Raw genomic sequence first — 15,096 nt, 5'->3', positions numbered from 1 at the left:
AAAGGATTACTGGGATAATTGATACTAGTCAGCTGGAGCTGAGGTGATTAAGGAGAGACCAGCATCATTTGGGTGAAATCATCTAGGAAGTGTTTTGTGAGAGCACAAAGGAGCTGTGTTTCAGAGATAAATGCCATGCNNGCAGACAGACTTGGTAATGTACAAGAATTACTCAGATGGTACTGGTTTCAAAGGCGTGAAGGAGTCATGGAGAACAGCTGAGGCTTTGTACTCTAAGAGGCAATGGAAGGCCATTGGTGAAGGTGCAACCTCAGTAGCAGTTGAAGACCCAGGAATGAAGATGTCATGCAATGAAGTTGAGGCTTGGCACCATGAAAAGAGCCTATGAGAGGGTATTAGTGAACGTACAGACTAGTTGCAGCAGAAGACCCCAGCATATAGGTAATGCCAATACCATCGGGTGACANCCAANAACAGCAGCAGCAGTGGAGTTGAGTCAGTCAGAACCTAATGTGCTACAACAGAGCTGGAGAAGAGATCCAAACCCTTTGGAGGAGCCCAGATCTTGTGTGGATCCAAGATATTGGAACAAAAAGCTGTGAATTTGAAGTTGTCTTGGAGGCCCAAAGATGTTAGAGATGCCAGAGCTATGAAACACCTGATGAGGAAAGATGCTAACAGGAAATAGAACCAGCCCAAGGTAAACAATTTTGTTGCAGTCAACAAAGCTGAAGGACTTGTATTTCAGACACGGAGATGCAGTTTGAAGTTTGCCCAGCTGGTTTTTGGTCTTGCTTTGGTCCAGTATTTCCTTCTCACTATGACATTTTGGAATGGTAATATATATATATATATATATATATATATATATATATATATATATATATCCTGTGATGTTGGGAGTATATGATCTGCTTTTTTATCTTGATTTTATAGGTGATTACAGTTAGGAGATTATGTGAATCTCTGAAGAGACTTTACACTTTAGACTTTTAAACATGGTAGAGACTATGATAGACTATGAGGAATTTGAAGTTGGGATAAATACATTTTGCATCATATTATGGCTACAGTCTTATGGGGCCAGGGATGGGAATGTGGTGTTTGAATATGTTTGGCCACCATAGACACATGTGTAAAAATGCTTGGCACACAGAGAATGACACTATTAGGAGGTATAACCTNGTTGGAGGAAGTATGCCACTATAAAGGTGAGCTTTGCTGTCTCCTACTACTTCATCTCTACAAAGTACAGAAGAAACCATCCTCCTGGCTGCCTTCAGAAGAGATACTTCTCATGGCTCTCTTTGGATCAAGATATAAAACTCGTGATTCCTACAGCACCAAATCTGCCTGCACACNGTCATCTTTCCCACTATGATAATAATGGACTAAGGCTCTGAATCTGTAAACCATCCCCAATTAAATGATGTTCTTTATAAGAGTTGCCTTGGTCATGGTGTCTTTTCACAGTAATGAATCCCAAACTAAACACACATCTTATATGCCTTTACACTGGAAAGCCAAGCTTGTGTCCTCCAAAGCAAAAATTCACAACTCTATTCAATAAAATCTCAGGAGCCATGCTAAAAAGAGGAAAGAAGAAATTTGTAAGTTGAGTTCAGAGAGTCTCTAGGTCTGAGGTTAAACATGAGAATTAGGAGGTGGAGTATCTTTCCTTCAAAAAGCTTAGAATGAACAAGATTAATAGCTTTTTGTTTGTTTCATGGGGAAGCGCAGGCTATTAGAGAGCAACATCTTTCCCTGCATCCTACAGATTGGAGCTTGGTATGTTTCATTCTCTTCCTGCAAGTTTCTTTATAAGTTAGGGTCTCTCTCCATGAGCCTCAATAGAAGCTGAAGTGACAAATGAAGGGATGGATAAGGATAACAAAAAGAAAGAAAGGAAGAAAAAGGAGGAGAAGGAAGGAGGAGGAGGAGGAGCAGGAGGAGGAGGAGGAGGAGGAGAAGGAGGAAATTGTTCTGGGTACGTGGAAGAAGAATGATACTAAAAGAAAGGCACAATGAAAGGTGCAGCCAACTGGTAGTCCAAGGATGTATATGTCAACTTCTCTTTCTGACCAGCATTGCCAAAAACCATTGTCCTCCAATAAGAGCTAAAGGAACATGGAATAAATCAGAACTCAGGACTCAGAGAGTAACAAAAGAATAATACCACCATATTGAAAAATAAATAAAGCATCCCTGGTGGAAATTTAGCTTCACAGAGCTTCAAACAATTATTTGTAGCATTGTGGGATTTATGGGCTCATCACATTCTCCAAGAGGTCCAGTATATTCAGACACTCTTATGGTACCCTGTGCGCCTCTCAGTCTTTCTTTTTACTCTCTGAGAGAATTGAGTTCTGTTTGTTTTATCTGTTTACACTGAGTGGAATTTGCTGNGAGTTTAACACACTGTATAATCTTCCCATTGATTCTCCTTTGTCTTGCTCATTGAACATTCATATCCTCTNCCCTGAGTTATGTCAAGATAAAGTTGTTTCTGTAGAAGAAAGTGGAGATGATGGGGAACACACATCAAGGCACTCACAATTTTAAACTAAGAAGTGGTTCTGGGACAGACCTCACAGGAAGATCTGTTCAAAGGGATGGCCATTTCCTGCTCTCATATTCTGTTTGCTTACTACGTGGAAAGAGATGAGAAATAACAGACTAAGGTCACAGGGAGGGAAAGTGAGACATAGGGAACGTGAAGCTGTGCCCTCTGCAGATGACTATTGAGTAGCCAATGACCAAGCCTTTGAGTCAAGCCTTGTGGATATAGAGGGGAAAGTTGGGTGATGTTGGAGGTATTATCAATCACAAGTGACCACAGGGTTCAAGGTGTTTAAGTCATTGTTACATTGAGGTAACTTCTCTGCATTTTTCTCTCCTTTTACTGGTTGGTCCTTGGATGGGGTGAGTCACCCATAAAGAGTATGACCAGAACCACAGTGGCTCTGTAACAATGCACTCTTTAGTGTAGAAGGTCAAATGTGGGAAAACTGATAATTAAGGTCAAAGTCCACCAAGAGAGATAGATTCTGGACTTGGCCAATTATGGGAGACTCCCTTCAGCATTGAGTTTACTCCTTCTCTGATCTCGTCTGGAGAATTCTAAGCACACACATATGCTTCTACCTAAGGAATATCACATATCCTGTCACATTATAGGACCAATTTCCTTTCTCCTGATAAAAACTGTGCAGCTGGCACCTGAGATTCCTGGACTGCTTCCCNATGCTGAGGCATTCCATGCACCCTAAGCCCCCAGCCAATGACTCTTGCCCCTCCTGGATGTTTCTACCCTCAGTTCCCCAAAACTTTATAAGCTTTCTGTCATCCTAAGTAAAGTTGCTCTGCAAACTGACACCTGAGTCAGGTGTGGTCTTCACCGTACATACTCACAGAGTTCTGAACCCCTGCTCACCCTCTGATCCTACTGCACTCATGGACTTTATCAGCTGACAATGCAGGAGAGTGGGGAGANCCACAGTTGTGAACTACTGATTGATCAGCACTTTGTCACAGTGAGATAACCCCCCCTTAATTTCTCCATGAGTACCCTTAGTCCTGGAAACCCAGACTATCCTAACCTTCTCATTCATCAACTTTGCATTTGGGAAGAGCTCTGGAAGATAGTATATTTCCATCACATTCCTGCTTTTCTCTGCTACCCTGCTAAGCCCACAAGCAAGCATTTGTCTATGTTTATACCATTCCAACTCTGAGGTTTATAGCGCTAAAGGATTCTCTACATTTCAGATTCAGATTAACAAAAAAGACGACTATAAATTGAAGGCCAGCTTTTTTGCTTATGTCAAGAAGGAAGTACATAGAAGACCGTGAATAGAGAATTCTGAACAATGCAGCTCACAAAAAAAGAAACAATTTGAAAAAATTCAATGACAATTGCCTTCACAGAATTCTGTCAATCCAACTTCTAACACTTGCTGATGCAGAGAACAGGGAAACACTAGTCCAAGGCTTCAGTTTGGCTGTGATCTTGTGACTAACCCCCTGATTTCTGTATACAGAATGAGTGATATTCTGCTTGTCAGGATACCAAGGGGGAACAGGGCACACATCTGCCTCTTTCACTGGCTACTGGTGAGACTATGTCTAGGTATTCCTAGAGGACCCTCTGCTTCTGTTGCTCTCNGAAGGGTTTTCTCCAGTAGAGTCTTAGACACAGAAGATATCTACAGTGAAAAGACCCACACACTTCCTAGAAATAACAAACTTTACATTTTATGGGAGAGGTGGTAGGTGACAAAGAACAGCTTTCATTTTGTTATTTCATAAAAATAAAATAAAATGAAACAAAACAGATTCAGTGGTATTAGTGACCTTGATTCTTTCTCTGGCTTTAGGGAAGATCAGGTGANACAGGTGTAGACTGTAAATGTCATCTGGCCTTTGGTAAAACTGTTTCTTGTGGGTTTGTGTTCTGTCTTGACTTAGGGTGTCAAACTTCCTCTTTCATTGGGCATCTGGGCAGGAGGAGATTGTGGCCACAGACTTTCAGGAATGGGCAAAGCACAGAGCAAAGAGGAGATATGGGAACTAAGCAGCAGATGACCTGGTTTTTTGACTTTGGTTGCCATTTTCATAGGCTGAAATATTTGATAGTGCTGAGGCAAAGGAGCAAACTAAGGAGTAGCAGATTCCTGGCCACCTTTGCTTGCTCTATATAGCCTCCTCCAGAGAAATAAACCACCTGACCAATGCTTAGACTACAGGAGAGAAGAAAGGTAAGAAAGAGGAGCTCAAGCCTGGCGTGGTGGCGCACACCTTTAATCCCAGCACTCAGGAGGCAGAGGCAGGTGGATTTCTGAGTTCGAGGCCAGCCTGGTCTTCAGAGTGACTTCCAGAACAGCCAGGGCTACACAGAGAAACCCTGTCTCGAAAAACAAACAAACAAACAAACAAACAAACAAACAAACAAAGAGGAGCTCAGGGCAGTAAAAGAAGAGGAAGAGGGAGGCCATCCCTCCCCCAGGTCTCTTCTATGCTTTATTCTCATTTTTAAAAGAAAGGAGTTTCCTCTGCACACTTTGGCTCATACTCTGTTTTATTGGNTTCAGGACCTAGAAAATTCAGACACTTATTTAAATCTGAAAGATGAAACTACAGTGTAGGATACCTTTGAATATCACAGACAAGAAAACTCTGCTAGGAGGGGAGGTGGAGGGGAGAGTGGAAGGGGAGAGTAGAGGGACGAGAAGGAAGAGGGGGTACCAAAGTTCTTTCTTGTTTAACATAAAACATTCTAGCATGGCATTCCTATGCTGCAGTTCATCAATGCCATATGATAAAATTTAAGTAGTTGAGTTAAAGCATGAATAAATGAACNGTCAACTTCTATTTTTATGAAAATACATTCATGAACAGAGTACAATATTTAGAGAGCATCAGGGTCAGGGTCACTATGGAAACACTGAAAGTATAATCTACTCTGTGTGGTTTGAAGGACAACAGTGATGCATAGAAGTTGTGTTTTCTGGTGGTGAGTGGGTTTGGATGTGGAAGGTGAGCCCTGCTGTCATTTATTTTCAGCTCTGGATACATGATCATGAGATACATTTTGCTACCAAAAGGTCTTAATTATTTGTAACCTATTTTCCATCTGTTTCCTCTCAATGGCCTTTTAGATCCTGGTCCCTAGATCAGGGGTTGGCAGAAGTCTGTTAAGACTGGATTTGCTGTGAGATTAAAGTATGGCTTTGTGAACTTTGAGTCTCATCTGATAATTTGTTTTTCTTTCTTTCAGTGAAAAAGGCAATTGAGCTGAAGTCGAGAGGAGTCAAGATGCTACCAAGCAAGGACAGCAGCCACAAAAACTCTGTCTGTGAGTTACTTTCTTTTTATGTGAGGATTCATATACCAATTAGAGGGAGGNCAGGAGTAGATAGAGTGGTCCCTAACTCCATTCTCTGAGATGGTGCTCAATGATGACATCTTATACCTGTAAAGACTCTCTCTTTATAGCTGATTGGTCACTGTTCTCTGGTTGCATGCCCAGAGCTGAGTTCTCATCTAGAGGATCACATACATTTTACAGACTTTTCCCACAGGTTTCCTAGCCCCTGGTGATGTCATGAGACTCTACTATTCTACTCTGAGTATTCATACATTGTGTTGGCCTGTGGTCAAGTTCTTCAGCCATTCCAAGACTTCTGCTCACATTGGCCCCATTCTGTGTTCACTGGGCATCCTATATCCTAGGGCTGACAGGGGGTGCTGGCAAAAACTATACCCTGTGAATGATTTTGTTACTCTTTCTTGATAATCACAGCCCATGTCTTTGAAATTAAATCAGTGTGGGGAAGAAAATAGCTTTTTAAATGATAGAAAGGATTGAGTAGCAGAAATGGGAAGAAAGGGATTTTTGTTCATCTGTAAAGGTTTTAGTGTTTTGTTCCTACCAGCTGTATGTCTTNCAGGTAAAATAGAAAGTGATGTTAATAATGTTGAAAACAATCAGTGTTGTGACTGAAATTATTAAGGACATGATCTGCAGCTTGACAGAATCACTTGTTAGGTGATATGCTTGTATTAAATCATCATCCGATATGATGCTTCATCCATTGTGCACACACTTTTCTGCTGGGGTGATAGTGGCAGAGCTTACTCATGAAAGTCTCATTCTTCTGTCCCCTCCAAGACAGGCAGTGACAAATCTGATAACNCCCTTCTGAGCATTAGAACATGTTCTCTCCTATCTCCAAGCAGTACTAAACTTTCTGTGCCATGCATGAGGATTCAACAGTAAGGAAAAGGAAAAAGTAAAGAAACAATAAGAGATCAGTATGTATGTACTTGAGGGAAAGATTTGACTCTGAAANGACAGCTGGGACAGAGTGAAGTGTGTTCTAGAGTATTCTAGNGGCACAGACTCTGGCTGTACAAACTCTTGTGATGTTCTGGTTCAAGATTCATTGTCAATAATACTAAGCCAGTAATTACTTGTGCAAGGTGATCAGCAAGATATGCTGAAATANTCTAAGTNGTCTTTACCNNTCTTTGTCACAAAGTAGACACTGAGCAGTTAATTATCCCATGAAGAGCTTCTCTGTCTAAGGAGGAGGAGTCAGCATTTCCATCAGTTATCACAGGGTTTAGCAGNAGGGGACATTGCTCTATAGATGTCAACAGAGATACTGAAACTGGTCTCACATGTATCTCTGCTGTGGCTTGAGGTGTGCCTGTTAGAACAAGTTCTGAGCCTGCTGTGAGTGAACAAGGATGGCCATTTTCCCTTTGTGCTTGGTGAATTCCTCAACATCTCTTTGAGGCCAAGGTGTGAGAAATCAATTTACATTCTTCACACTTAATGTGGCAACTGGCTGCATGTGGATTTCCACATGACTGGGTACATATTAGAGATGCTAGGCCCTAGTTCTTCTAATGCCCTCCACTAAGGTTGAGGCTCCAGGCCCTGAGTCCCCTTACTATAGCCTCTTAACACTATATAGTTCACTTAAGCCTGTGTAACCCTCTACCACAGAGAATCTAGAGGCTCCTCCAACTGAGGGTTTGATGACATGTGACAGAAGAGGGTCTATAAGACCTTTCAAAAGGACAGATAGACTGTGAGCTGTCAGCCATCACCCTAGGTTATCCTTATGCAATGCTCTGCCCTCATAGAGCCTTTTCTTCTTCATGAAAATCCTCATTGATTAAAAATGATCACCATGTAAAAGCCCTCCCACAGGGCAAGTCTGAGCCTGGCAAGACCTGTGCTCATTTGACACCTGGTAGNAACAGACCACAGGAACCNAAGCTTCAGAGGGGAAGCTGGAGATTTGGTAGTTGGGAGTGTGTGTGTGTGTGTGTGTGTGTGTGTGTGTGTGTGTGGCCCTTCTGGCAAATGTTGCGATCGCAGTGTATAGTACCAGATCTTGCCATTGTGTGCTGGATCCAGTCTCTCCTCTTCCTCTTCTAGGCTTTTCCCAGGGCCAAATTCATTCTAGACGCTTTCCCTGGGAGGATGGACAGCTCAGTCATGCAAATAGCCATAAGGCAGAAGGAAGACAGATGCTTGTTGTTACTTTTCAGCTGGAAACAATTTCCTCATGCAAAGTTAATGACAAATGACTTTACAAATTCAATATACATTTGCTCCAAGGGATCGACAGCATACTCTGGCCGGCTATTGAGTGTTGGATTGCAGCTGTTTTTGCCAAGCAGGAGAGGAGAATGGGTTCAAGAGCCTTGTCTATTATAAAGCTGCCTTTAAATGCATGGTGAACTTAGCAATAGCATGTATTGCCATGTAGGTCTTGGAGAAGAATAGCCACCGAACATAATGGGATAAATATTCCCAGATGCTTCCCCTTTTAGTTGATTTTTTTTTTGTCTCCTGTCTGTATATGTAACATTTTTATTAGTTTTTAATCACTTATCTACCTTGAAAAACACACTTGAAGTGAAATCCATTTCCAAAAATCCATGAATCCAAATTCATCCTAACTTTGCGTATAACTATGTATGTCTTACTTAGAGTTTCATTGCTAAGAAGAGACACCATGACCAAGGCAGCTCTTATAAAGGAAAATATTTAACTGGGGCTGACTTACAGCTTCAGAGGTTTAATCCATTATCATCATGGTTGGAAGCCTGGCAGCCTGCAGGCAGACATGGTGCTGGAGAAGAAGCTAAGAGTTCTAACTCTTGATCCAGAGTCAGTGAGAAGAGATTGTGAGCCATACTGGACTTAGCTTGAGCATATAAGACCTCAAAGCCCAGGCTCACAGTGGCACACTTCCTCCAACAAGGCCACACCTGCTCCAATGAGGCAACACCTCCAAATGGTGTCACCCCTATGGCCAAACATTATGACACATGAGTCAATGGGGCCATTCCTATTCAAACCACCACATCATGCNNTTGACAGACACATTGGTAGTTGATTGTGTTTATGGTGGCATCCACAGCACTGGCTGCCAGGTTTTCCTTTGAATAATGTGGAAGCCGACAAATGAACTAATCTGTGTCTCTGCTTTTAATGCCTCTGCTTCAGAGTGGGGCCTCACTCAGGACACAGGAACTGTGCAGCACAAGGACAGAATGTTTGCATGATGTTCTTGAATGACTGGAAAACCCATTTCCTAAAACTGACTATTTGGAAAAGTTTCTCCTTCCACCCTGGACCATGGTGTACTGAGCCATCCAGCATGCTTGCTGTCATTTTCCTAGTTTTTTTGTTTTGTTTTGTTTTGTTTTTTTTAAGTATGGAGTAACTATAGAAAACAAATTAAAGGACAAAAAGACTTGTGGCCATATAGTCACTGATTATTTAACTATGTTTGTTTTTAAAAAATGGTGAATTTCATCTTGAAATCAGTTCTTGTTTCTCTGTCACAGTGTGACTCAGGACTCAAATCTCCAGCACTAAGTTTCACCAGGCCCATCTTCTGGCCTGGGTCTTCTCTTTATAAACTGACCTGCAGAAGCTAAGAGGAAGGCAAGGAAGAAACTGAATTCTCATTCATCGGGAACCTTAGGGAGATTAGGGAGAGAAGCCAGCTCATCATTTTTACCATTTTAGAAAATTATTTTCATGTGACCTACTTTGAGAATAGACCTAGGAAGATAGGCCGGCCATTCTGACTTCTCTCCTGACTTCAACCCTTCCCATTCCCCTGTCTGCCTAGAGCATAGGCCCACCTTTCACCCTGGAAGTGTATCAGCCACAGACAATGCCAGTGTTCTGAGGTCTCAGTCTGGAATATATCTCCAGGCAGCATCTTCACAGGTTGTAATTGCTGGGGTAATCAGAGGTGTGGTTGTTCTGCCAATTGTCTCCAAAAGTCTTCCAATTAACATGACTTGTTTTGCCCATCTACAAAAACAATATTGAGTTTTTAAAAAAATGTTATCAAAGATACCATGCTTGCTGTTAAGTGTGCAGGGGTACTTATCATCAGGGCTCATTTCCAGGACTTGAAGGCTGTAGGGTTTATTTGAGTAATAGCACATGCGTGTGATCTCTCTCCTTGCTTAATAGAAGCTCTGCCTGCTGTTGCAAGAGCTGGGCTCCTCATGTGGAGCCATCCAGATAAGCTTGAAGGCAGATTTTTAAAGAAGGAAAAATAATAGTCCCATTAACCTCTAACAGCCATCCGAAGGTTTAATAATAAAAAGAGGGATAATTGCCCCAATCTGCTTTCTTCTATTGCATGTAATTCCAGGGTGCATTGCGATCATTACAGATCTTCCCTTTCCTCAGAAGGCTCTATCCTCATATTGCATGAAAGTACTAGACGTAATGTAGCGCTTTATAAATCAGGTTAGTAAATTATGCAGCGTCTGAATAGGCTTTTGTCACTGCAGGAGCTGAAATATCTTCTCAAATACCCAGGAAAACCTTTCTGCAAAAAAAGCTGATGTCTAGATACACCTGGGGAAGGAAAGCAAAAGGAGAACTCGCCTCCAATGCTAGGTGGTTCACCATGTCACACAAGACACTCATATGCATGTGATTCTTAAGGCAACCAGGAAAGTAAGCTCCATTAAATCAAGAAAAATAGGACCCAGTTGTGTTATAGATGGTGAAATTAAAGTGCATGCCTACTGAAAATATAAAATAGTTCTTTGAGAATCCTGAGCAACCAAATCTAACGTCTGACTAACTAAAGGGTAGAATTCCCTTAGCAACATGTCCAGAGGCTGCATCCTGTTATTCCTAAAACTGACAAAGAAGCCTTTAAAAGCTACCTCCACTGGCCCTGACTGTGGTATGTCTTAGCATGCCCATGGCAGATTCTAGCAGCTCAGCCTATCACAAATGTCTTCATCAAACTGTGTAAAATATAATATCCTAATATTTTTATCTTTGGATCTCTGGATGACTGTGGCACTGCTAGCCTTCAGGTGTCTATAGAATAAGAGATATCTCTAGTGTTGGTCAGAGAAGGGAGCCCAGATGCTGATAGGGAAATTATCTTATGTGATTTTATATTTGGGAGTTTGGTCAGAAAATTCTAAGGGATAAATTGATCAACCATGGAATCTCTGTTCTCAATTACACTCCATGTGTCAACTTTAGACGCAAAGAAAATAAATCGGCAAGATCAAGTAATGAGACTGCCTTGCAAGGTAGATAAGTATGTGGAATTCAGAACACTCCCTGGATAGAGGAGGACTGGGAAAAGATGTTTATTCCATGCCAGGTCATTTCATTAAGAATCCGTTCTAAAGATATCNAAAGAATGCTGAAAACAATACCAAGACATTATATTTGTTATTGTCTTTATGGAATTACAGAGTTTCACAACCAAGCTGACTTCTGTTTCCCAGGGAAGAAGAAATTAGATTGTCCTTAACTGATAACCTTGCCTTCAGTCTATGAGAAGTTTTGAGATGAATATGCCAGACATTTTACTGAGGTGAACATGCTCATTGTTTANAGCCAATTTTAAGGAACTTGATAGATGCTCTGTGATGTGGCCCGTGAAAGGGAGAGTTCAGGGATGGGGCTGATATAGGCAATAGAGCAATGGCTCTGCCTTTCTCAGTGTTGTTACACAACCTGATGCCCAAGATCAGTCAGAGTCACCTAGGTGTGAACTACTAACCTGCATACTGTCAACCTCCTCTGAAGTCTGACCCCTGTCCTGTACCTTCCAATAAGTGACATTTACACACTGATAAAGATGAGGTAAAAAGAAGAGGTGTGTGTGTGTGTGTGTGTGTGTGTGTGTGTCTGTATGTGTCTGTGTGTTTGCATGTGTGTGCATGTACACATTTGTGTGTATACTTCCAAGTGCTTTCCTTTTACAAGGCCTTCATTATAGCCAACCTCCAGGTGTCTAGTGCTAATTTTGTCTGGATTCCTATATATACACAGTCCTAAACCGTCATGTATGTAAAAGCATGCAACTTGTAATCTTGTGGATAGGCCTTGTCATTCAGCATAATTTCCCCCAAGTTCCACCCTACTTAGAGGCTTATTTTGGGCTTAATGGATTTTCAAAGCCAGGTACAAGCCAGGCTAATTACTCATTAACCCTTTGAAAGATCATGGATCTGGGTTCAGTATGAGCAATTACAAATAAAAATGCTACAAACATTTGCCAACAAGCTTTTGTAACAATGAAGGCTNTCTCTTCCCTTGGATGGATGCCCAGAGGTAGAATTACTTCTATGCTCCATCATGACCACATGTTTAACTAGCAAACTAGCAAATTATCCAACTGCCTTCTATAGTAGCTGTCCCACTTTACAGGCCCACCAGCAACAAACACATGTAATATCATAGCATTACACTTTTCTTCAACCACATCCATTCTGATAGGTGGGTACTAATGTCTCACTGTGGTGATAAAAGTCATATTATTTTTGTACTGACTAATGATATGGAGGATTCATTCATCTGCTCATTTTTCTCTTTTTCAGAGACAATTTCTGATTGCTTTTTCTTATTGACATTTGAACATTAGTTATATAGTCTAGATCCTAGTTCTTTATGGGGCATATGGAGTACAATACTTTCTTTATATCTGAAAGTTGTCTTTTAATATTCCTCAAAAGTTGGTTGGAAGAATTGATCTTATTTATCTGATAGTTCTATTTTAAAAAAAAAACACATAATATGGCTTCTCTTGGGAGCAAAAGGACTTAGCAACCTTGGGCAGGATGACTATGGGTCAACAGAAACCACAGGGTACATCTGCCCTAAGGGGTAGCATAGCTGAAGAAAAGAAAGGGAGAAAAGGAAGAGATAAGAAGAAAGCCAGAGCCACCAGAAGCCTGAAATCTTCTGGGTGCAGGGCTANTTCAGCTCATAGACCTAATAGTGTGGATGACTAAATACAGAGCTTTCACATTGTACTCTTTCATAGATCCACTTCCACATGAACACAGATGAGCTGTATTCATCCAGCAATGAGATTTAAATCATGGAAATTGAGTATAAATGATAAAGAGATGAGTAAATATGTTTTCTAGATTCGTAATCACTTATTTCAATATTCTTAATTTGTAGTGTTTCATCTGGTCCTAAGATTTGGGGCTAAAGCTGACAATTGTTCTCTTTATTGACTTCTGAAAAAAGTGGAATAGTCAAATACATACAATGATGATTTTAAGATTTCAGAAGGGCTCACTTAAGACTGAAGGAGTTGCAGGGGTTTGCAACCCCATGGGAAGAACAACAATGTCAACNAACCAGAACACACACACACCCCCTAGAGCTCCCAGGGCCTGAGCCATCAACAAAGGATTACACATGGCTCCAGCTGCATATGTAGCAGAGGATGGTTTTGTCATGCATCCATTGGAGCAAAGGTCCTTGGTCCTATGAAGGCTCCGTAGATGCCCCAGTGTAGGGGAATTGTGGGCAGGGAGGTGGGAGTGGGTGGGTGGGTAGAGGAACACTCTCCTCAGTGGGAGGGAAGATGGGATAGGGAGTTTCTAGGAGGGGGGAACTAAGAAAGGGGATAGCATTTGAAATTTAAGTAAAGAAAATATTCAAGAAAAAAAGGAAAAAAAAGAGAAGGGCTCATGTATTAATTAGCACATTCATTGAATTAAGTAATTTGATTAAAATGATTGATTATTTAGTATTTATAATCTTTGTTTAGTTATATCCCTTATAGTAGATTATTTGACATTCTCATGAAGAGAAAGCAGGCTGNAGGAAGTCACAGTGGTAGAGGAAACACAAGCCTTGCTTAAGATGTGTGATAGCCTGTGGTGAGGGAAGAGTCATTGGAGATTCAAAGGCCGGATAAGAAGTGATTCTTTGAAGAGTCAAAATNCCATGTTATCAAGCTTTTCCCTATAGGCAGCATTAGAATTCTGCATATTCAACTTGCCCATTTAAATCATCCATTGCAGAGTTTGCTCTTAAGTTGGACACACATACAAAATGACAAATGCCAGGTAGCATTCAAATATTGTGCTACTTGCAACATCAATCTGGGAATATCTCAACTTCAGAAAAAAAAATTAGTTTCAAGAACATGCAAGAATTTTGAGTACTCAGGTTCCACCTAAAGATGCTGGGTAACTATTTAGATAGGGGCGTGGTAGGAACTCTGAGTTACTTTTGATATTGGGGAAAATAGACACAAGTATGAATAGTACTTTTTGAAAGACCTGATTTGTATATGTTTAAAACAATTAAAGATAGTTATGGAAATGTCCTATGCATTTTATGAATATCTCCTCTGAAATATTAAAAATGTATTATCTCATTTATGATATTAGAAACTATCAATGGTGGACAAGTTTGATGGTTGTATAACNTCATCCAGTGCAGGGTTTAGTGTCAGTGGTGATTCTAGCCAACTGTCCTCTTGCTTATGACCAGATACAGGTGGCCAATAAGAATTNTCTGTAGTAACATTACTTTTAGTAATTAAATTAGTTTTTGAGACAACTCCCAGCCTCTACCTCCCCACCATCCTTATGGTCCCTGTTATTCACAAATCTCTCATGTTCATAACGATTCATTTTTGTTTTGTGCTCCACTTAGATTAAACAGAATCCTCTGTATGTTAACCTGGATTTGGAACTAACTATTGGAGTCTGATAGACTCAGGGGAGTGTTAAATTTCAATACTTTGATAGTTGAATCTTAGTGGCCAGCCTGAGGGAGAGGAAGTGTCCAAATAAGAGAAAAGACCTTGGTGGCTAGATTTAGAAATGTAATCTAACAATTTTTAAGGCAGAGGGAATTCAGAATGGTCAAGGCCTGGCAGAAGCATGTTTCCCATACTGAGACTACTAGAGCCCTTCAGTGTTCCATCTCCCTTTGTGTGTCCTGTTTTGATTTGAGTTTTGTTTGGTGAGTATGGGTTTAACTAGGGTTACTTACAGGCATATACATCAGGCTTTGTTTATTGGCACATGGATAACTTACCAGTTTATGTACCTCTGAAGAAAGAAAACTNCCCTTATTCAGCAGCTACTTCTGGCTTGTAACAAGATCACTATCCATGTGCAAAACACTTGTGGTATCCATGACTGAGATCATCCTGCCTTCTATTTTGCTGCTATTTTATGCATTTTTCTGGTTGATTAATGAAGATATTTTAGGTATCTTCAAGTTCACTCTCCCAGCATAGGAAATATGGAGAATTGCAAGTAGGTTTCTCCCAGCACTGTCAGCACCCCCATGAC

General features: G+C 40.9%; 1 protein-coding gene and 1 long non-coding RNA gene across 2 annotated transcripts in view; one reads left to right on the top strand and one right to left on the bottom strand.

The window, feature by feature from the left end:
• The window catches only part of Csmd1 (CUB and Sushi multiple domains 1), a 1,596,626-nt gene that overhangs the window by 1,054,940 nt on the left and 526,590 nt on the right, over window positions 1-15,096 (top strand). Inside the window, exon 7 of the mRNA XM_029480674.1 lies at window positions 5,738-5,815. Within this exon, the coding sequence (XP_029336534.1) occupies window positions 5,738-5,815 (78 nt within the window). The remainder of the gene's footprint in view (window positions 1-5,737; window positions 5,816-15,096) is intronic.
• Window positions 9,356-15,096, bottom strand: part of LOC110299737 — a 16,352-nt gene continuing 10,611 nt past the window's right edge. Inside the window, exons 3-4 of the long non-coding RNA XR_002378511.2 lie at window positions 9,637-9,811; window positions 9,356-9,422 (exon numbers count right to left, since the gene is read on the bottom strand). This is a non-coding gene — a long non-coding RNA (uncharacterized LOC110299737). The remainder of the gene's footprint in view (window positions 9,423-9,636; window positions 9,812-15,096) is intronic.

Source organism: Mus caroli, chromosome 8, assembly GCF_900094665.2.
Source record: "Mus caroli chromosome 8, CAROLI_EIJ_v1.1, whole genome shotgun sequence".
Classification (NCBI taxonomy): domain Eukaryota; kingdom Metazoa; phylum Chordata; class Mammalia; order Rodentia; family Muridae; genus Mus; species Mus caroli.
Note: the sequence above shows the minus strand (reverse complement) of the source record. Positions and strands in the feature narration are given on the sequence as shown.